At 44.0% G+C, this 23,517-nt stretch overlaps 1 protein-coding gene across 3 annotated transcripts; it reads left to right on the forward strand.

The window, feature by feature from the left end:
• Nucleotides 1-6: 6 nt before the first annotated feature.
• SNX31 (sorting nexin 31) lies at nucleotides 7-21,665 on the forward strand. Of its 3 annotated transcripts, none has more exons than XM_083450829.1 (14): nucleotides 7-188; nucleotides 1,584-1,658; nucleotides 4,914-5,028; nucleotides 7,522-7,586; nucleotides 12,550-12,660; nucleotides 13,135-13,225; nucleotides 13,654-13,741; nucleotides 14,248-14,317; nucleotides 15,995-16,087; nucleotides 17,535-17,738; nucleotides 18,285-18,383; nucleotides 19,263-19,340; nucleotides 20,158-20,214; nucleotides 20,820-21,665. In XM_083450829.1, exons 1-14 carry the CDS (start codon nucleotides 123-125, stop codon nucleotides 20,916-20,918), a joined length of 1,311 nt encoding a protein of 436 aa, XP_083306955.1. In that variant the 5' UTR covers nucleotides 7-122; the 3' UTR covers nucleotides 20,919-21,665. The 3 variants fall into 3 exon arrangements, with proteins under 3 accessions (XP_083306955.1, XP_083306956.1, XP_083306957.1); XM_083450830.1 differs by having other exon boundaries at nucleotides 20,161-20,214; XM_083450831.1 differs by lacking the exon at nucleotides 7-188 and adding an exon at nucleotides 520-666.
• Nucleotides 21,666-23,517: the final 1,852 nt, after the last annotated feature.

Below are 23,517 nucleotides of genomic sequence, written 5' to 3' on the forward strand. Positions count from 1 at the left end.
GCCATCACGTGGGGAAAACAAATGCTCCCGCGGCCGCCCTGCCCCATTAGCACAGCCTGGCCAGGCACGCGGCGGGGTCTGGGCTGGCGAGGCGGCGCGCGCGTCTGCTCTCCGCCTCCACCATGAAGATGCACTTCAGCATCCCTCTCTCCGAAGAGCTGCTGGAGAAGTTTGGCGGCCGCTATGTGGTGAAGTAGCCAGGAGGAAGCGGGAGGGAGGGATGGAGGGCGGATGGGCGACCGTAGTAGCCGCGCTGGCGGTGAGGAAGGCGGGTTAGAGAGAGAGGCGCGCGCCTGTGCGTGTGTGTGGAAGTAGCGAGGCGTCTGCACCAGACGCTGCAAGCGCCACTTTGCCCGCAAGTTGGCAGGAGCCGCGCCTTTTTTTTTTGCCCAGCGCTGCGCGCACTGAAGAAACGCAACCCCAGGAGGGCGAGAGGCGCGCACCTGACGCGGGTTAAGAGCCGCCTTGCATCCTTCGCCTTTCCCTCCAGGGCTGCTTGTTGTGGGGCGCGGTGGGGAGGGTCTGAGCAGGGGAGATGGAAGTGGGGGGGGGGTTTCCCACAGGGAAGGAGAGCGTGGATTTGGCTTCCCGTTGCGGGCAATTGGTTGAGGGATCCGTCCGCGTCGTGTGGCGCTGAGCTTGGGGGATGCTTTATGCGCAGCTGAGGTGGGGGAAATGGGGCGTGTGTGTATGCGAGGGGAGGAGGAGGAGGGTTGCGTGGCATGTGGGGTGGGGGTGGGTGGGAAGCACAGCCTCTGTGTGAAAGGAATGGGGAGGTTGGGAGTGGGGAGTGCTTGCCAGAGGCAAATAACTTGAATAGTGTCTGTAGGGAAGGAGGGTGGGCTTTGCGGGAGTCAAGATATGGAGGGGTCTGTGCCTGGATGGCACAGATTTGTACTGATGCGCCAGGAACGAGGAGCATTTGAGAGAGTAGAATGTGGTTGGCACGTGGTTTCACGGGGTTGGGGGAAGAGTGTGTGTAAGGGGGGGGGGGCTCAGACTATACAATGGCCAAAAGAAGGGAAATCTGCTGCTGCTGTGCCCTGCTTCTCAAGTAAACTGCAAAGATTCTCGCCCTATATTTGAAGAAATCACGGTTGCCCTTGTTCATTCGTATTAAGCACCCCATTGCAATACCCGAAATGATCAAATGATCTGGAGCGACAGTCTTTTCAAATAAGAAATATCTGGCAAGCCTAGGGTAGGCAGAGAGCTGCATGTACACCCTTTAATGCGCTCTCAAAGTGCATTATTTCCCCCAAAAGAATCCTGGGAGCTGTAGTTGGTTGATGTTGCTGGGGATTGCAGGTCTGTTAAGGGGTTCTTTGGGGGACGCAATGTACTTGGGGAAGGCATGGGAATGAATAGCAGTGTGATGGGAATTGTGAGTTGATTGTAGGGTGAGGAGGCATGATGGGTGTGCCGTCATATAGGAGGATGCCCTGGTTTGGGGAATTTGCAGGATCTGCATGAGAAGAATTGTGGGGCTCTATGCAAGAAAGTTTGAAATGCAGATAATAGGAAGTGATAAATTCCCCTAACTCTCCCAAGAGGATTTATTTAGAGAATCTGTGTATTTTCAGCTGTACTCTGTGTATCTTGAAGGCTTCCTTTTCTGCAAGGTGCGTTACAGTCAGTTGCACCACTGGAATGAACAGGTAAGATGTTCCGGTTCATTGGTCACCTTCCCCTTTCACTTATTGCTGCTCCTTTTTCATGTTCTGCCAGAAAACATTTTGGAGGATATGTTTTACATGGAAGTGTGGTACATTCTACAGCGGGGGAAGGTCAGACTCCAGCCCTTGTTGAATCTACTTTGTATTTTACTAAAGTCCTGAGATCTGTCAGCTGGAGCAAGGTACAAAAGATTTGCACTTAGAACGAAAGAATATGGTGCCTCTCAGCTACTGCTGAGTACAGGGGTTTTTCTGACTTCCAGAACTGAGATTCACTCAGTTTTCCCATGTAAAAATCAATCCCTGGTTTATTCCAAGTTTTGTTCATTCCTGCAGACTTAATTTTTTTTAATGTGTTCATTATGTTATTGCTATAGCTACGCAATTGGGAGTCAGAAATCATTGAGGTCTACCACAAATCACCCAGAGATCTTCCAGTAGATCATGATATGCCTTCCGCCCATCCTTGTTCTCTGACATTCATTGATTTGTGAGTGGAGAGTGTCACCTAAATTTAGGAACATATGGGTCTAATGTTTAGGTTCGATAGGTAGCTATGTAAATGTTCTCTTTATTCAGAGCACTTGATATCCATTTGAATTTTTACACAAATGTATGAGTTATCACTTTTAGGGTTTAGATAAGTGAGGTATATGCAAGAATAAACTACCTTACTGTAGTTTATGTGAGAGGGTATGGATATGTAATGGGCATTGTCCTTTGTGTGTTTTTCTTTTTAATAACTTCTTTTCACACAAACAGCTACAGAGATATGTTCCAAAATATAGCTCTGTTTAGTTGCTTTATTACTCTCTGTCATTGTTTTAAAGGGTCTTGCTAATCATTTCTGCCATTGTTAATTTTAATTATTTTGGGTCATTGGGTTGAATCCAAAGTAGCGCTAAGAGATCCTCCTTCTGTGCCCTCCAACCTGTTCTAGGGGTTCCCCAAAGCCTCTCGAGCAGATCTGGAAAGGGTGTGGGGTGCATGTGGGAATGGGAGAGGAGGAGAAATGCCTATTGCACAAGTGTAAATCCTTGCACTGACGGAATGCATTAGTTGAATACTGCCCATTGCCTTTATTGCAATATTACAATCAAGATGACTTGTCTGGGCTATATCCCCAAAGGTGGCATATAAATAATATTCATAATACATATCTGAGGCTGGAACAATTTGGACATATTTGGTAATTTATAGCTAAAGGAAAACATTTACAGTCATACCTTTGTAAGTTGAACATTTTGGCTCCTGAACACCGCAAACCCAGAAGTTTTGGTTTGCGAACGTTCTTTGGAGCCTGAAAGTCTGACATGGGTTCTGCGGCTTCCGATTGGCTGCAGGAGCTTTCTGCGCCTTGGTTTCCGAACGTTTTGGAAGTCGAACGAACTTCCGGAATGGATTCCGTTCGACTTCTAAGATATGACTGTAATTTAAGATAATAGGCAGCATCCTACTTCAACTGACTAAATATTGGCAGAGCTTAGGGACATGGTGGTTTTGAATAGAATGTAAGGATGGAGAGGAAAGTTCCACTTAGATTAGATCCATAGAAACTAATGGACCTAATCATAGCCATTAACTTCATTGGGTATACTCTTGAGTAGAACTTACATTGGATGCATCACAATATGTCCAGGGTTTGGACCAGAGTGACTTCAGTGACATAACATGGACTGAACTGTGGTGGATCTCTCAGGCTTAATGTCAGGATGGCGGGTATATGTTTTAGGGAAAGTCAAAGTAAAAAGGCAAGGGGGAAAGGCATGTAGAGTTGAAGTAAAGTTTCTTTTTTCTCTTGTTCCTCCTTGCTGATTTTTTGCTTACTCAGATTCCCCATTAAAGGCTTAAAGTTTCTTCTTTTAATCCCAACTGGCATTAGTGAATATCCAAGTGTAGAGAGCCAGTGTGGTGTAGTGGTTAAGAGCGGTAGTCACGTAATCTGGGTAACCGGGTTCGCGTCTCCGCTCCTCCACATGCAGCTGCTGGGTGACCTTGGGCCAGTCACAGTCTCTCAGCCCCACTCACCTCACAGAGTGTTTGTTGTGGGGGAGGAAGGGAAAGGAGAATGTTAGCCGCTTTGAGACTCCTTAAAGGGAGTGAAAGGCGGGATATCAAATCCAAACTCTTCTTCTTCTTCTTCCAAAAAGCTATGAAAGGAGAACTGAGTAACATTGAGAAGAACAGGTTTCTCTCATTTTTCAGGTGCCTTTAACAGGTGGCAACACCGTGTAACAAGCAATATGAAATAAACTATGTCAAATAACTTCCTTGGGCATGAGAGACAATGGCCTCTCAGTGTTTATCTGTCAGAAAAATCAGATTGCGTTAGCCACCAGAACCCAGCTTCAATGTTCTTGTCAGAAAGATGCTATCACTGATACAGATTCCTAGTGTACCCTCTTCAGAAAGATCCAGGTAACCATATTGCATCATGTCCATGAACATTATTACAACAGCCTTCTTCCATTTGAACCATGTGAGGCATCAGCATTCTGCTGCTGTTATACTCTGCCTCTAGTAAAAGCTTCCAGAGTGGCCCTCTATACACTGGTTGCAAAAACAAACAAACAAAATCAGGAAAAAGGAGTTAGATAAAATCACTATAAATTGTTGTGATTTGGAGGTTTAATTTGAAATCAAGCTGGATTTGCATTCCTTGGTGTTTCTGGCAACCTCTCTTGCATCATGGATGTTGGGTCATATTATGATCTGTATTGTTTTAATTGGTATGGTTGCTAAGGGGTTGTTATGGCCTTTGGCTAGAACAGTAAACTGATATTGATTGATTGAAATGGAGAACCATAACAGTGAATTACTAGTAAGTGTATGGTAATGTGGAACACCAGGCATAAGTTACAATTTTACTAAAATTAGTAGTCCCTGACAAGTTTTACACGCAGCAGCTCATTATTAAGCCACCCTGTAAGAGTTGGATGTATTCTGAACTGAAAGGAAGAAAGAAAACATGAAATGCATCTGATTATCCTGGAGATTTCCATTAAAAGGGTTCAGTAAAAATCGTACATATATCATGATAAAAAGAGGAACGCGTAAGAAGATGAGTTGTTGATTCTACCTCTCCAGATTCACAGGAACATTTAGGTTGACAATAGGGGACATACAGCCCCTTGTATTTCAATAATATAAGAATTGCTTTGCTCTTCCAGTCCAGCAAGTCTGTCCTTCTTCTCTCTAACAAGTAAAGTGCTCTATCCAGTTGCCCTGTCTTTTCAGTTAAGGCGGGTCTTTGGGAAAGGTGTGCCTGCGTTCCCTCCAAAATTCTACCTCGCAATGACGAAGTCGATGGCTGATGAAAGGAGAGCTCAACTTGAACAATATCTACAGAATGGTACAGCAAATCCTTAATACACACACACACACATGTGTCAATAGTGGTTCATGACACATGGTGCAAATGTAAATTTTATGCATGATTTCATTGGATCAGAAACTGTTAGATGGTATCTCATCTGTTCTCATGGGCTGAGCATGTTTATTTAGCCCCAAACTATTTATTACAGATGCTGCTTTATCTTGTTCTATAAAACCTCCACTAAATAAAGGCTGCACAGTATTGTTATTTCCTCATATTAGCCAATGGCCTTCAGGCCAACTTTCCAAAAGCACCACCACTACAATTCAAATTGCTATATATATATATATATATATATGCAGGTTTTGGTGTCCTCGGGTGTCTTCCCGTGTAAAAGTTGGGGTGTCTAGGCGACGTTTCGACGAGGTCTCACTCGTCATCTTCAGGCTGGTGCTTTCGGCTTCTTGTTACTGGAACAGAGCAGGATCTCAGTGTTTGAGTTCCTATAAATACTGTTGAGGAGGTGTGGTGTATAGCCTCCAATGTTCTGGGCAGAGAGGAGGTTCCCAGGCTAGTGTGCCTTTTCTTCTTTTGTTCCTTAATTACTTGAGGGATATCTTGAGTGATTTCTTGAGTGATTTCCTGAATCCCACTTAGGTGGGTCATTAGGTGTGGATTAGTTGCTAAAGCCTTCGTGTCTTGAACTCTTGAACTTTGTGAAGAGTTTTTCTGAGAAGATGGCTGTACTGCACTTGGTTGTGCTCTGGCTTGGCTTCGTGTATAGGGGCGAGCTGTGGTTTTGTGGCCTGTGCCAGCCAGATCTGTGTAGGGATTGCAGGGGGGTGCAGCATCCGGAGGTGCCACCCTGGTTTGGCTACTGGATGGTGTCTGTAATTTATCTGTGGAGAGGGTCTGGGTTTGGGTCTGGTGTGGTTGATTGGTGATGGCGTTCTGTGTGCCTCTGGATCTGGTGTCAGATTTTGTGGGGAGGGCTAATTTCCAGATGTCTGGCAAGCGGGATGTGTCGTCACGCTTGTTCATGTTGTGAGGGTGTTTCTCTATCTCGATGGCTTCCATGATTATTCTCTTGTGGTGATGTTCCATGTTAAAGAGCAATTTGGAATCTGCAAAATTAATTTCGTGTCCTGTTTCTTTCATGTGTTGGAACACATGAAAGAAACAGGACACGAAATTAATTTTGCAGATTCCAAATTGCTCTTTAACATGGAACATCACCACAAGAGAATAATCATGGAAGCCATCGAGATAGAGAAACACCCTCACAACATGAACAAGCGTGACGACACATCCCGCTTGCCAGACATCTGGAAATTAGCCCTCCCCACAAAATCTGACACCAGATCCAGAGGCACACAGAACGCCATCACCAATCAACCACACCAGACCCAAACCCAGACCCTCTCCACAGATAAATTACAGACACCATCCAGTAGCCAAACCAGGGTGGCACCTCCGGATGCTGCACCCCCCTGCAATCCCTACACAGATCTGGCTGGCACAGGCCACAAAACCACAGCTCGCCCCTATACACGAAGCCAAGCCAGAGCACAACCAAGTGCAGTACAGCCATCTTCTCAGAAAAACTCTTCACAAAGTTCAAGAGTTCAAGACACGAAGGCTTTAGCAACTAATCCACACCTAATGACCCACCTAAGTGGGATTCAGGAAATCACTCAAGAAATCACTCAAGATATCCCTCAAGTAATTAAGGAACAAAAGAAGAATAGGCACACTAGCCTGGGAACCTCCTCTCTGCCCAGAACATTGGAGGCTATACACCACACCTCCTCAACAGTATTTATAGGAACTCAAACACTGAGATCCTGCTCTGTTCCAGTAACAAGAAGCCGAAAGCACCAGCCTGAAGATGACGAGTGAGACCTCGTCGAAACGTCGCCTAGACACCCCAACTTTTACACGGGAAGACACCCGAGGACACCAAAACCTGCATTCCTGTACCCGTGAAAATCTACGAAAGCAAATATATATATATATATATATATATATATATAATGAGTTGCATCTGATGCGGTGCACAAGAAAGAAGACCCCCCTGTTTTTTCCTCACCCATTATAGTCATCAGTTAAGTAAGGATTCAGGAAAACAGATTTAATTTATGTATTGGGTTTTTTATGTATAGATCCCATCTTTTTCTCCAAGGAGCTCCAGGTGGCATAAATGAAAGGGTGAGGAGAAAATGTGGTCATCTAAAGCATCACTGTGTATATTGATTTATAAGGCCTCTCATCAGGAGCTTATGAAATGTGATGATCATTACTCCTGAAAGCCACTCTACACAATGCTTTCTGGATCCTCCAATGTGCTATTAAAAAAAATCCACATTCAATTATACAAACCTAATAATTATTTTCTACCATGTTTGTCTTGAATATGCATGTACTTTCTTCTATATTGTTAGTTTCCCTTTCAGTCATAAAACTGAAAGCTTACATATATAGATAATCCTTTAAGCTGTCAGTCCTGATTTTTGTCCTTTTGTTTTTCAGTGTCGATTGATCCTAGTATTACGAACAGCGATGTCTTTATTAGTTTCTTTAGGAAACTGCAGCAGGTAAGCTCTAGTCTTTCACAGAAAACCTATTGGAAAAAGTGCTTGCCTTGTGCTCCCTGCACCTTATTCTGTCTTAAAACGGACTGAAAAATAAGCTTGTTTTTAGAAAGTAACAAATGGGCCCTGGGACAAAATACCATAGTGTGAGCTTCTCTTTGTTAGGAAGCCATGACCATATCCTGGGGACTCCGTTCCCTTCGTCCTTCCCTCTGAGTTTTCCTTCCTCTCCTTCCCCCTTCCAACAATTGGCACCATTCCATGCCCAATGAGCATGCTCAGTTCTCCTTCCAATGTTTTGGTTCCACCCCCTTCCCCTTAGGGCCCACCCCCCACTCCCCCCCCCTTTTTTTTGGTACTTCTGCAAACCTTAAGGGTTCCCCCAAGGCTGCTCCCGCCTCCTCCTCATGCTTGGATGGCGGTGTTTTGGCCTGCGCTTGGAGTTTGATATTAGTGTGCAGGATAACTAGATCCTTACTGCTTAACTTTGCCTACTTTGCTGCATTAGCTACCAAGTTGGCAATAGTTGCAATCTGATATAAGCTGATCTGTTTAAAAGCTAATGCTGTTCTCATGCCCCGAATGTTTTTGGTTGTTTTTTTTTAAAGTGTGCCAAAAGGGTTTGCATATGTTATTTATTTATTTATTTACCGTATTTTCCACTCTATAAGACGCACTTCCCCCGCCTAAAAAGTAAGGGGGAATGTGTGTGCGTCTTATGGAGCGAATGCAGGCTATCCCAAAAGCCAGAACAGTGAGAGGGAGCTCTGCGCAGCGCTCCCTCTAGCTGTTCCAGCTTCTGGCTTAGCTGCGTGAAGCCCCTGCAGGGCAGTGGGGAGTCTTCATCCTGCTGCCCTGCGGAGGCTTCGCACACCCATGCCTGGCTTTTGCGGGAGGTGGGGGAAGGGACAGAGCGTGTGGCTCTATCCCTTCCCCCACCTCCCAGAAAAGCCCCCAAGAGCACGTGGCTCTTGCGGGAGGTCGGGGGAAAGCCAGGAGGCTTGCTTTCACTGAAGCCAGGAGAGCAAGTGGGATCGGTGCGCACCGATCCTGCTTTCTCTCCTGGCTTCAGGGATAGCCCTGCAAAGCCTCCAGAGCGAAGAGGGAGGAGCGCTCCCTCTTTGCTCAGGAGGCTTCTTGTTTCTTGTTTTCCTCCCCTAAAAACTAGATGCGTCTTATGGTCGGGTGCGTCTTATAGAGCGAAAAATACGGCATTTATTTATTTACGGTCACTACACGATTCCCAGAAAACTCTCTGAGCACTTTTTAAAAAAAGAAAGCATGCTCCTTGGGACTTAGCTTCAAGAAAATAGCTTTGGGTTATGTCAGGACAAGAAACGATAAGTGTGTTGACGTGAAAATGTCAACATCTCTTTATCTTGTAATGGTGGCGACAGCTGCAGTCTGGCACGTACTTCCAGAGTGTTGCAACTTGAACTTCTAGCCTCTCTGCCTATATTCTCCTTAGTAGAAACAGTGTAAATATGGTGTATGATCATGGAGGTGCAGTGTCCCAAGGCCTTGCAAGGTTGGAATGATGATAGCAGAGTTTAGTTTCAGTAATTTTATCAATGTGGGACGTGGGTGGCGCTGTGGGTTAAACCACAGAGCCTAGGACCCTAGGTCGGCAGTTCGAATCCCCGCGACGGAGTGAGCTCCCCTTGCTCGGTCCCTGCTCCTGCCAACCTAGCAGTTCGAAAGCACGTCAAAGTGCAAGTAGATAAATAGGTACCGCTCCGATGGGAAGGTAAACGGTGTTTCTGTGTGCTGCTCTGATTCTCCAGAAGCGCCTTAGTCCTGCTGGCCACATGACCTGGAAGCTGTACGCCGGCTCCCTCGGCCAATAAAGCGAGATGAGTGCCACAATCCCAGAGTCGGTCACGATTGGACCTAATGGTCAGGGGTCCCTTTACCTTTACCTTTACCTTTAATTTTATCAATATTTTCTGGCCTTCAGTTAAAATCATACCATTTAAGTAACACAGACAGCAAGGACATTTAAATGATGTGACAAGAGTTCGTTTTATTAGTATGGCATAAGCTTTCGTGAACTAGAGCCCACTTCAATCAGATGCATGAAGTGTTATATACAGGGCAGCTCCAGATCACCTACTTATTAAGTATTCATCTTGGTTTGCTTGTACAAAACTTAAAATTATGTCCAGTCTTCGTTCAGCATTCATTCTAATTTGCTTGCAAGCTGTCCTTATGTCTTCTCGTTAATAATTTTTTCATTCCATACATTCAATGCATTTCCCCATCACTTTCCAAACTGCAAAAAGCCAGGTGGTGGTTGTTTTTTAAGATGCATTTGTTGCATAACAGAGACCTGCAGCCCTCCAGATGTCATTGGGAATACAATACCAACTATATCCCTAACCATAGGCCATGTTGGCTAGGGCTGATGGGATTTGGAGTCAAATAAGATCTGGAGATCCATAGTTCCTCATTCCTGCTTTAAGGGGGCAGTCATTTAATCTCCTTTAAGTGCACAAACCCAAAGTTTTGGTATGCACTTGAATTGATGACATAAGTGATAGCCTAAGTCCCCTAAGATTTAATTAAATGTAGTAGGAGATGAAAACTGTGTCCTTACCTCGTTCATGTCCAAACAAACAGAATCAAATTTCATTATTGGTTTCAGCTTAGCAGTTTTGTACTGGAGGCCCCCCCCCAACACATTTTAATATTCTGTAGGAGAGAGCACATTTCAGGCCTGCCGCAGTGTACCCATGTTGTATATGGTTTCCAAATAAAGTAACTCTCAGGTTTTTACTACTTTCATTTCTCTGCGTACTTCATGAACATCACAAATAATGTCAGATTGTACTTTACTCAAGCTGTTCGCATGCCCAACCCAGAGCTTTGGTCCGGGAATGTGATCCGTGCATGAGAAGAGCCATGCAATAGAATGCCTAGTTAGCATTCCTTCCACCAAATGTCTGTGGGTTAGCTGGTGCTGCATTATGATGCCAGACACATAGCCTAAATTTCAATATGTCATTTTTTTCAATAGGAGAGATGATTTATGGGAAGGATCATAAATTATGTGTGAACAGCAAGTGTCCATTGTATTTTACTATGTACTTGTAAGTGCATTTATAAAACAGCAATTGAAGGCTAAGTAAACATTGTCCAAGCATGAAAGGTTCTAAGCAAATAGCTTTTAATAGAGATGTTCTGATACTCGGTGCTGTTTTCTTGCACAACATTTTATAGAGGATCTAGGGCCTTTCTGCAATGGCCTGTAAACAAGAGGAGCTGTAAAACGGCTGAGCAAACCTTTTCCTCCCCTCTGTAGAATTTCTACTGGTACAGCATGACCCGAGAACATCCTCTAATTTATTTGTTTTAAGTTGCTGCATAAATGCAGTGGCGATATTTAGCACATGATTTCCCTCCTAGGATTTTTCAGTATTAACACTTATATGAAAAATCCTTGTAAGTGAGACTGTACAGTAGAAGTGACTATTTGGTGTGAAAAGATGGTGTGGTGGAAGGGCGAAACAAGAATATACTGTGATATTCTAAGCACAGAGCTTGGTGAAGAGGTTTGCTGGTGAAATGGGCTGTGAGCATGGCAACACAGATTCAAGCATTCCTCATTTCACGTGCCCACTCTGTATGGGTTGAGGACATCTTTGGCAGTGAAACAGGGCTCTAGCCCAACGTCCTGCAACATAGGACTCTTTTGCCCAGTGTGGGGCTCAGACCCACAACCCAGAGATTAAGAGTCCCATGTTCTATAAACACATGCATTGGATTGAATTCATGGCATTTTGCATGCAAATCATGTGCTCTACCACTAAGCTACAACACATTCCCCATGAGCAGAGCAAACTCAGGGAGATAAGCAGTGGATGGTGGAAGACTCAGACCCCATTTTTGTTAGAAATTGGACGCCATTGTCACAGTTCTGAGTTTAAGCATCAACTGAATCTGCTGTCATCATTTCTGGTTTAACCCCAAGTGCACTTTGCGACAGGTTAATTCAAGTTCTGCCCATAATGGGGAGAAGGGGAAAATGAATAATCCAGCAGTAACTGGCTTGGAGATTAACACTCTTAACATTGCAAAAAAGTAAGGTTCTTTTTTAGCAGTGTGCTAAATGCTTGTTTAATGGATGCGTGAGGGTCGTGATGACGCCACCTTGTTGGCTAGACCTGAATAGGACTAGCATTAGATACAACCCTTTGGTACAGACTAAGGCTGTAATCCAAAGCACATCTTGTAGAAAGTAAACTACTTTGAAAGCAATGAGATAGATGAAGGAGAAGCTGCCACCTTTCACTCCTTAATGCTCATAATTAGTTCTAAAAATAGTTGTTGCTTCTTCTCATCATGAAGAGAGATAAGAAGTTTGTGTGTGTGTTTGTAACTAAATGCCTAGGGTCCACAACTATATTTTATTGCAGCACTGTCGCTTGATTTAAGGTATAACTTTAATCAATTAGTTATAATTAATCAAATCTGCATAAACTTGTATATGAGCAGCTGCAATTCAGAAGAAAATAGTGTTTTTCAGATGCTTGCATTGCTGTGTCACAGTGGACCATAACACCAGAGGTATTCCCTCTGTTCTCAGAAAGACTTGGATCTATAAGCATCTAGATTAAAAATAAACAATTTAATTGGTGCACTTCTTTAATTGATCAAAAAAATCAATTTTACAAAATCAATCAACTAAGTGCTGCAGACTTCAACATCTGCTTTTTTAATCTTACCAAAGCCAGCTGCCCATTTTTACTATTTTGGGGATCAAAAACAGGGATAGAAAACATGTTGCCCTTCAGATATTTTGGACTACAACTCCCTTCAGCCCTGACCACTGACCATCCATTTCTGACCTAGTTTGCTTAACGATCCACCGTATTTTTTTCCTGCAGTGAAGAAGCTGAAATCTTTGGTTTCAGATGCAAGGACCACATATATAGGTACTCCAATCCCATGTTTTCATGTCTTGCAGGATACATTTAAAATCCAAACCCAACAATCTTTTCTGGATGTTTATCTTGCTGATGGACGGTATCTCAGAATTGATATTCAGACATCGGATACCGCTGAAAGAGTGCTAGAGGCAAGTAATTTTTAAATGTTCTTTACAGTATCTCATATGGACCAATTCACAAGCATGTTAAGCAATATGTTGCTGTTGTGTCTGTCCAGATATCTCAAGCAAAGTACTAGCTTAAAAAGACACATTTCTTGGTGGCCAAGCCCAAACGAAATGGAGCAATTTGGACTGAACCAGTGATTTCTGGCAGAAAGAACCAGTACAAACAACACCCATAGATAGAATCAGTGTGGCAGATATGTAAGAGCCTTTTAAAACTCATTTTTCACGATGAACGGTTATGAAGAATGTGAAAACTTGCAATATTTCTATTTCATCTCTCTAAACCTCTGTGGGGAAACAGAAACAGATTTATTTGTTGCATTTTTCTAATCCACCCTGATACAAAAGCCATTTCAAAATATTGTCTTAAACAACGTGACTCATTCATAATCTTAATGGGAAAGTACCTCTCTTTTCTCCCCACCCCCCTTCCAGGTTGTATCGTACAAGATTGAGCTTTCAAGAGAATTAATAGGCTATTTCAGCTTGTTCCTTATTCAAGATCACAACAATGGGGAGCTGTCTGGTAAGAGGTGCATTGTTTGGTATACTAGACATTGCTTTCACATTCCTTTCTATTTGTGCAATGTGGGAAAGCTTTATGGGTGACGGCTGTGTAGAAGCAACGTTTTGGCTGAACTCTGGTTTTTCCTCTTTGTTTTTGGTTGACTTTAAAACCTAAAGCAAAGCCTGTATGTTGCATGGAGAGAAACCTTTTATCATATCATAAAAATGCAAGAACTTTTGGTTTGCCTTTGCTGGAAAAATATCCCTTTTATTTCTCTCCTTTTTAAGTTGGAAGAGATTGGGGTTACTTCACAAGTTATGTGTTTCGCAAGCACATGTTAAAATGCATTGCATGAAGGAGACAAATGTGTGCTTTAAAAGATGTATATTTAAAAAGTCAACTTTTTTCAAAAATTACCTTCCCCCTTCCTTCCCCCTCACCTCTAGTATTGAAAAAACTGGCAGAATTTGAACTTCCCTATGTGAGTCTTCAGAGCATGAAAGAATCGCCTTATAAGATTGGCATCAGAAAGTGGTAAGCAAGGAAGATGAAGAAGCGGATTTAGCAAGATGCATTAAAATGTATATATATGCTGGAGGAAGGGCAGAAATACAGTACAGTGGTGCCCCGCAAGACGAATGCCTCGCAAGACAGAAAACCCGCTAGACGAAAGGGTTTTCTGTTTTTCAATGCGCTTCGCAGGACGAATTTCTCTATGGGCTTGCTTCGCAAGACGAAAATGTCTTGCGATTTTTTTTCGCTCCCCACCCCCTTTTTCTAAGGCGCTAAGCTGCTAATAGCCTTTTAGCAGCTAATCCGCTAATCCCTTAAGCCTTTAATAGCCGCTAATAGCCACTAAACTGCTAATAGGGTTGCTTCGCAAGACGAAAAAAACGCTAGACGAAGAGACTCGCGGAACAGATTCTTTTCGTCTTGCAAGGCACCACTGTATTTCAGTAGTAGCTCTCATTGTAGATATTTCACTGGATATTTCACTTTGTTTCGTTTAAACTTTCCATTTCCCTCTCCCTCTTGGACAGGTACATGGACCCCTCCCTTGATAAAATGCTTATGAATTGCAGAACTTCAGTGAACTTACTTTATATACAGGTAAGGTTTTTTCATGTGCAGGTGAGTTCCTTCTAGAAAAGCAATACTCCTGAAATACTATTATGAAAAGAAACTGACTTCTTGTGTTTAAAAGTAGGCGTTCATGAACAAGCAGAGCTTCTTAATTCCCATCCATCAACACTACCTGATGTATAATAACAAATAGGTGTTCCCAAAGAGTAGGCTGGCCCAACTAGATGTAAGAGTGATAGATCTGGGTTTAAAACACATCACAGGGGGTTGTTCATAGCAAAAGATTACTTACTTGTGGCTTCTTTCTCTCCCTCCCAGGCATTAGGATATTACTGAAACCGACATGAGCTTAGCTGGGAGGAAATGTAGGAATTTAAGAAACCTCCTTCTACCAAGTCCATCTAGCTCAGCATGGCCAACACTGACTGGCAGCTGCTCTAAGGTTTTCAGGCAGGAATTCACCATAGCCCTGCCTGGAGAACACTGTGGATTGAACCCATGACCTTTGGTGTGCAAAACATGTGCTCTACCTCATGAGCCCATTGCTCATGAGGAGAGCAACCTCAGGGAGATAAGCAGTGGGTGGTGGAAGACTTGAACCACTCATCACCTGTGTGTACCCCGTTTGTTGTTTAAAATCATACAGTTGCCACAGATCTGAGTTTAAGCATCAGCTGAATCTGCTGCCATCATCTATGGCTTAAGCCCAAGTGAACTTTGCCACAGGTCACTTCAAGTTCTGCCCATAATGTGGGGAAGGGAGGAAATGGGTAATCCAGCAGTAACTGGTTTAGAGATTAGCACTCTAATACTTGCCCCCCCCCAAAAAAGGTAAGGGTTTTTAGCACCATCCTAAATGCTTGCTTAAAAGGGACGCGGGTGGCGCTGTGGGTAAAAGCCTCAGCGCCTAGGGCTTGCCGATCAAAAGGTTGGCAGTTTGAATCCCCGCGGCGGGGTGCGCTCTCGTCGTTCGGTCTCAGCGCCTGCCAACCTAGCAGTTCGAAAGCACTCCCGGGTGCAAGTAGATAAATAGGGACCGCTTACTAGCGGGAAGGTAAACAGCGTTTCCGTGTGCGGCTCTGGCTCGCCAGAGCAGCGATGTCACGCTGGCCATGTGACCTGGAAGTGTCTCCGGACAGCGCTGGCCCCCGGCCTCTTGAGTGAGATGGGCGCACAACCCTAGAGTCTGTCCAGACTGGCCCGTACTGGCAGGGGTACCTTTACCTTTTTAAATGCTTGCTTAATAGTTGTGTGAGAGTCATGATATGCCACCATGTTAGGTTGAAATTAAATAAATTGGTGCTTGGCTCCCTCTCATTGCAATGCATGTTACAGCTGTTTTTTTTTAATATCACAGTTCTATCATGAGAGCTATTTGAGCTGCAGTAATGCAGACAGTTGAACTAGCAACTGGGTAGCTGCTTGCAGCCTAGTAGTACCTGGTGGGCATGGTGGGACTCTAGTGTTGCAGGCTGCTATTGCCCCAAATTCTTTGCAAAGTCATGTTGATTGTGCTGCTTCAGAGAACTGTTCTCCACCATTCCTGTTCCCCTTCTGCCGTGTCAGAGGGACCTGATCCCACATGGATCAGCAGGACAGGCAATTTGAGGAGCTCATTGGTCTGGTGGTTTGGCTGCTGGACTCTTAAGTCAGAGAGAACAATGCATTGGGGACTTTAATACATACCTTTTTTCTCTTTTTAAGGTTCTGCAGGAAATGGAGAAGAACTGGATCAAGCCTACAGATGGACAGATGCAGAAGCTTCAGATGCTACAGAAAGCACCTAACAAAATGAAGGTAACACAGTGTTTTAACCTTTTCAGTGTGCATGCTGTTATGCAAAGACACCAGAGAGAGCATCTGCTTATAAAGGCTTGCAGTGTTCTTCAGATCTGCCAAGGATTTTTTATTTTATTTTGTAAGCAGAAGAATCTTCTGTCCTCTCCTTGTGTCCCATCCCACCCCAGTTTGCTCAACTGGACCCCAACAGAGCGGTTCGTCAGGGGTCTCAGGGAGAGATGAGGATGGGAAACTCTCTTTCTATTAATCTAAGCCCAGCTGCACAAAAAATTAGTCCCCATTTCACAAAATTTGTCCAGGTGTGTTAGATTCTGCTGACGTTGTTCATGAAAATTAGCTGAGGCCCATCTAAAGTTTGGATGAGCATTAACTTCCCATGCATGCTACAAATCATGTGTTAGGAGGGAAGGAAGGAAGATGAGTCTCTTGCCTGCATCAAAGCTATTGCAAAGGTTGCCCTCTGGCAAACCCAGACCGGCTTCTACCCATCTGGCTTTTCCTTTAAGCTCTTCCTGCAGAGCCAGGAGATGAAATGTGAGATTGGCTTAGAGAGGGGAAAGAGCAGACCTAGAGACCCAAACCCCTTCTCCCTTCCCTTCTGATCTTTCAACCCCAGAATACTCTATATTAGCACCTCCAGCTCTACCTCCATAGACAGAATGCCTGCTGCGGTATTAAATTATTTCATGGGTGAAAATGCAGTTTGTTATAAGCATACAAAGAGAGGCAACAGAGAAATAATAATTCAGTTCTGCAGAATTTCCTGTAGCATTTGTACAATGACAAACTTCTAGACATACAAAGCAGGAGTATAGCCTGCAGATCACTTGGTACAAGATTAGAACAACTCCTATAGAGTGCTCCAGATTTAAATGGATGAGGCCTCGAGACTTGCTGCAATCAACACTGCTCATGTGGAATTTTTCTCGCACAAGTAGACTTCCCCTTCCTCCTCTTCTCCCTGTGCACCTCAAAATGCGCTCTGGGGGATCTTCCAACCCCCTGGAGCAGATTTTGAGGGTGCACAGCTGGCTGCAGAAGTTCCATAGTGCTAGCAGAACAACAGTGTTGAGTTCTGCCTTTCTTCTCATGTTCCAGTTTCTTTAAGCTGCTGCTGTGCCCGAAGACTTTGGAAAGGAATTACTGATAAAAGCTAATAGTGTTGGGTATTCCATCTGCACTGCCATACACATTTTTCCCAGTGTGTTAATCATCCCCACCTGACATTGACATGTATATTCTCAAATGAGCACTGGGATAATTCCTGCATTGATTTTATATGGGAGACGTGGCCCGCAGTATGTTTGAGGGGGTGGGGGCTTATCCAGATAACAGCAGAGTCCTTGGCTTTCGGTCCCTTGCTGAAGTTGCTAGCCCTCAGTACCTTCATGTGGTACAGTATATAACCCACTGTTGTCCTCCAGTTTCTGTTTCTCTTGCACAGTTTTTAGAGCTGGCTCGGGAGGTCCAGCACTACGGATACATTAAGCTCGCTCCTTGCTCCTGTGACTATCCTGAAGCAGGCTGTACTGCTGCTATTCATGTGGGGAATAATGAGATTAGCTGCTGCATAAAGTTGCCTAGCAACCAGATCAAAGAGGTCAGCTTCAAGATCAACAGGGTGAGGTGCTGGCAGGTCACATTTCTAGTAAGTACCTTGTGAGCAACTTCACGACTTAACCACATTGTTTAATGCTAACTTTCTTGTACTAGATTTCCTTTAAAATTGAGTCTCATGAGAAAAAAAATTCCTAAATGAGAGGGCCTGCTTTGTAAGCAATAACACAAATTCTTAGTTTAGATTGCCTTTATGCGCCTTTCTTGCTGCATATACACATGCTAGGAAGAAGTTGTTCATTGTTAACATTCTGTGTTCCAAATATCATCAACGGTAGACTAAGTTGATACTTCTGCAGTCTTGCCTCACCTCAGATTCCTCTTAACACTCTCCTCTGACCTAGGAGAAAGCGATAGCTGCATATAGAAAACGAGGGATGAAAGTTCTGCTGAGAGTGAACCCATTGAAGTTAGTGGGCATTTCTAACTTGCATACAACAATTTTAGTTAGTCTTCTCTTTAAAAAAACCTTTGGAGATATACTCTGAATACTAGTGTAGTGTAGTGACTAGGCATCAGTATAGACTGGAGGACCTCTTGACTAATATTACTGCATCGTTTTTTCAAAACTACTTAGGGATCTGTTACAGGCCAAGGCCTTGACCAGTTCCTGGAGCTCAGGTTTGAGTACAACGATTCTGACACCTGGAGATGGATTGCCTTTAACACAAAGCAGGTTTGTATTACATAATACAAATGTAACGTACATAAAGTACATAAAAGGGGAAGCCTGAAGAGTGAAAAACCATGTTCTGTGTGTCTGCTGAAATGGCAGCACCAAAGTTCAGAAGGGATGATTTTTTAGCAGTTAGAGACCTTCTTTGAAGGTGCATTTCCCAATGGAGGAAATCCCTAGTCCATCTGATCCCAGATTGCCCTGCTTGCAGTGGAATAATCTGGAGCCCACTTCAAGCTCCTGACCATTTATTTGTAGCCATATCCATACCTCCCTCACACCTGGCTTCACATATGACATCAGGTATGGCAGGTGGGTGTGGGTTTGTGGGTAATAATAGCCTTACAGGGCAAATTGGTACTCGTATAAGGCCTAATTAGGTCTGTGGGCCAGAAGTTCCCCACCCCTGACCCTAACCCTTGCAGGCAACAGCTCAACAAGGCCTTCCCCGGACATCTTCCTTCATTTTGCTAATGTCAGGGGTTGAAGTTGGGACACTATAGATGCAAAGGATGTGCTTTTACAGCTAAGCTGTGTTCACCCCCCTGCTTTCTTCCACCTAGTATTAAATATAAAGGAAAAGAAGTTGCCTTATATCTGTTACTTATGTATGACAGTTCACAAGAGACAATATCCCCCAGGTGTTACTGTTCTATGTTTAGGTTCACATCAGGAAAGGCTTCTTCAGGTTTACTTTCATATGTAAGTCCTGAGTAAATTGAATGATATGGCTAGTGGACTGCAATCGGATAGATTAAGCTGGAGGTAAAAAAACATTCGAATCACAGAGCAAAGCTGATGTACTCTGGAAAGCAGCAATTCTGCATATAAAGTATTTTCTTACTTAAAATCAAAATGTAATATTTATCCCACGTCTAGGCATTTCTCCTAAGCAGCTGCTTAAAAAAGATAATATCGGAGCAGCTGATGACAACAACCAAAGGTGATCAAGAAATGGTGAGCAAAGTTTGACAATCGCGTTTGCCTGACTGTTGATGTGGGGTTCTTGGCTCCATTGCTCCTGCACGGTGGAGGCCGGGTGATTAGAGCAACGGGGACGTTGCCTCACCAAACTCAGCCAGCCCCTACCAGCCTTACTTACAGCCAATCAGAAAGTTGCTCTGCCTGTTGTTGGCTTGGGTCTGCTGTTGGTCCCCCTGCCTTTTGTCTTGCCAGCCTCAGTGGGCAATACTGGCTCCAGAGATTCTCACTTGACCCACCCTATGGCTGAAATCATATACAGGCTTAAGAGCAAATCCTACTGAGTTCAATGGAACTAGAAAGTACTTCCAAGTAAACATGCATATGGAATCAAGATGCATACTTTCCATTTTGTAAATGGGAGGCCGAGGCACCTAGTGAGAGGGAAGTTTGCTCAACATTTGATCATCAGCCTATAGAACGACACATCCTCTTGGGTAAGGTTCATAAATCATATTCAGGGCAACTTTAGCAATGATTTCTTTTTCAGTAGGGGTGAGTATTGTCTGGTATCTGTAGATTCTAGGCTCACCACAGAAATTGGTTCATTGCTTAAAGGAAAAGACCAAAAAACAAACCCATTGCTTTCACTCACTTCTCCACATATAAATGCCACTGGTCAATGGAAATCATGTTCACAAGGTCAAAGAGAAATGTGATTAAAATTGCTGATACTATAGTGCATTTGCCAGTGTCTCCCCTGTGTGAATACACTTGAGTTACATGTTGCCTGCCTCTGTGTGTTTATCTTTCTGCCTAGCAGTGATCTTTACATTTTATCAATCTGTTTTAGCAGATTGAACTTCCTGAACCAGGTAAAGCTAAGAAACCAAGCATCCATCCAAGTCAGGTTTGTGAATTAAATGACATAAACTTGGGTGGAGAATCGGAGAGGGGCTGGGATGGGAAAGGAGATGACTAGGGTCCCTAATGCAAGTTGCTGTTCTCTCCTCCTAACCTTGACACACACACGCACACAATCTGTAATAAGGGGATGGTGACGCTGACATGCCTTTCCTGGTGGTTGTCAGGATTACGGAGCTTATTATTGGAAGTGTGCTTCACGTCATAGTGCTATATAAACAGTTATTATCACTGTGTCATAGAGCCTGCCACTGCTTATGTCGCTTCAATACAATTGCTGCAGTATGATAACTGCCTTCTGCAACCTGGTGCCCTCCAGATGTTTTGGACTATGACTCACATCTGCCCCAGCCAGGATAGGCTGCCAAAACATCTGCAAGCACTAGGTTGGAGAAAGCAGGATCAAAAACCTTGATAGTTGCTGGCTTTCACAAATCTTTTCTTTCCTGTTACATATCATTAGCATAGCTGCTGGTGGTATTCCCCAACACACAATTAGGTGGTGTTCTACTGGTGTGTGTTTCATGTATTATTGACTAGAGGTTTTTCTGATCTCTTGGTTTAACATATCCTGTATTTGATTCTGTGCAGATATTTCATTCTGGTTTTAAGCCAAGAAAAAAACCGAACGCTAGTAGACCAAATGAGGATGACTGTGTGTTTGAGAAAATACGCGAAGAAGACTTGTGACCTGCACTTCAGCTGCTGCTGCCTCTGGGGTTTTTTAAAATGAGGAATAGCAAACTTATCACAGCAGTTGTCCTCTGTTTAATAGCAGTCTACATTTTCTAACTCCTCATGTATTTTTGTTCTTGAGGTTTTTTTTAAAAAAACATCAGCTGCTCCTGGGAACCAGAATTTGTTATAACGGGGAAGACTGTAAATATTTTGCACATATATTTCATTTTATTATAAAAAAATGTACAGGACCTTTAAAAAAATGGGAAACATTGCATATCTTGGATCAAAGTAACACCTTTTACAGTCTTTGACATTAAGCTGTTAATCTTTGGCCTCTGGAATGTTTACCATTGTTCTGTTCCACGGGATACAAACTGTCTCCCTACAGGTCTTCAGCTTAATGATAAATTACACAATGCCACTGAATTTGCAGCAAGGTCTTCCTATGTACAAAGTACATCATCTTACAATGATCCCTACTTCCCTCCAGTACCTGTTTAAATACAGACATGTCTTTGATTATCTCCACCCGTTCCTGCATCCCAGCTGTGCACTGACTACTGGAATAATTACCCTCAGGACTGTTAGGAATGCTCCAGTTTTAATTACTCCAACATAATACAATTTTGGTCTCTTTTTGTTGTTGTTAACCTTCTATGTTTTGTATGAGTGTTTTTTTTAAAAAAAAATATGCAAGGTGGGAGATAACTTGTGGTAAACAACCTGTGATTATGTTAAATATAAGCACTGTGAAATTATTATAAATGTTGTTATTTCTTCCCCCACCCTCCAAAGAATACACTTCTTAAAAAGCTGAAAATACTGTGGACACCAGGTGTCACTACTACAACTCCCATAACACCTGGTTATTGGCACCAGATTGGGGAAGGCTACATTAGATCATCCTTTGTCCCTCCACTGCTTAATAGTCGCCCGAGTTTGTCAACTAGTGGAGATGCAAAGTTGGAAAAGTTGCCTTATGGGCTAATCATAGAATTGTGGAGTTGAATAGGACCCAACGGCATCTAGTCCACTCCCCTGCAACGGAGGCATCTCAACACGTGGCCTGGGTGGCTCAGTTTGTTAGTGTGGTGCTAACGCCAAGGTTGCAGGTTTGATCCCCGTATGGGGCAGCTGCATATTCCTGCATTTCTGGGGGCTGGGCTGGATGACACTCAGAGTCCCTTCAAACTCTAAAATTACATGATTCTATCCAATTTTTGAAATCATATTGGCCCCTGCTGAGGCAACATGGTCTTGTGATAGACAGCCAGTGTGGATTCTAGGGGCAGGTGAAACATCCTTTGGGAAGTGCTAGAAGATGTACGGAGTCAGGCACTGGTCCATCTACACTGGCAAACACCCCTTTTGCAATCCTACCTGGAGATCGAACCTGCAATACAGTGGACGTGCGGGTTGTGAACATGATCCATGCAGGATGCATGTTTGCAACCCACAGTGGCGCGTCTGCACACACATGGGTTGCGATTTGGTGCTTCTGCGCAATCGCAAAATGTGATTTAGCGTTTCTGCGCATGCGTGACCGCCGAAACCCAGAAGTAACCTGTTCCGGTACTTCCAGGTTTTGGCGGTCTGTAACCCGAAAAAGAGGGATGCAGGTGGCGCTGTGGGTTAAACCACAGAGCCTAGGACTTGCCGATCAGAAGGTTGGTGGTTCGAATCCCCGCGACGGGGTGAGCTCCTGTTGCTCGGTTCCTGCTCCTGCCAATCTAGCAGTTTGAAAGCACGTCAAAGTGCAAGTAGATAAATAGGTGCCACTCCGGCAGGAAGGTAAATGGTGTTTCCATGCATTGCTCTGGTTCGCCAGAAGCGGCTCAGCCATGCTGGCCACATGACCTGGAAGCTGTATGCCAGCTCCCTCGGCCAGTAAAGCGAGATGAGCGCCGCAACCCCCAAGTCGTCCGCGACTGGACCTAATGGTTAAGGGGTACCTTTACCTTTAACCCGAAAAAACGCAACCTGAAGCGTCTGTAACCCAAGGTATGGCTGTATATGCGAAGCATGTTATCTATCACCGAGCTAATCTTGCCTCTCGCTAGACAAAGCGAAGGGCGGGGGGCGTGTTCTTCTGATGCATAACGTTTCTACATCAGCCAGCCCGCGAGGGGCGCTGCTGGATCGCTCTCGCTTTGCACGGCGCTCTATCATCTCTGCTCCACGTCGTTTCGCTCCTTGAGTCAGGCAGCGCTGAAAACCCAAAGCGGCTATAGTCTTAACTGCTTTTGCATGTATAGCAATGGTCCGCAATCGACGCTCCAAGAATCCACGTAAACTGCAGAGCGAGAGTCATTGGGACTACAGTACACAGAAACCAATGTGATACCCAGAATAAGGCAGGCTGGTTAAAAAAGTTGACAGCTATGGTATTGACAAGCCAGAACATGTGCAGAGGAGAGCCAGCAAGATGATAAAGGGTCTGGAAAGCAAGTATTATGAGTGCTTGAAGAAGCTGTGTATGTTTAGCCTGGAAAAGAAGAGACGGAGAGGAGATAGGGTAGCCATCTCCCCATATCAGGCATCCCCAAACTCGTCCCTCCAGATGTTTTTTTCAGACTACAATTCCCATCATCCCTGACCACTGGTCCTG

Source organism: Podarcis tiliguerta (genome assembly GCF_965153285.1).
Source record: "Podarcis tiliguerta genome assembly, chromosome: 7".
Taxonomy (NCBI): domain Eukaryota; kingdom Metazoa; phylum Chordata; class Lepidosauria; order Squamata; family Lacertidae; genus Podarcis; species Podarcis tiliguerta.

Coding starts and splice junctions, on each gene's coding strand:
- SNX31 (XM_083450829.1), top strand. CDS start 123: ATGAAGATGCACTTCAGCATCCCTCTCTCCGAAGAGCTGCTGGAGAAG. Junction 18,384..19,262: donor TTGCCTTTAACACAAAGCAG/GTTTGTATTACA, acceptor TCCCACGTCTAG/GCATTTCTCCTAAGCAGCTG. Junction 20,215..20,819: donor CAAGCATCCATCCAAGTCAG/GTTTGTGAATTA, acceptor GATTCTGTGCAG/ATATTTCATTCTGGTTTTAA.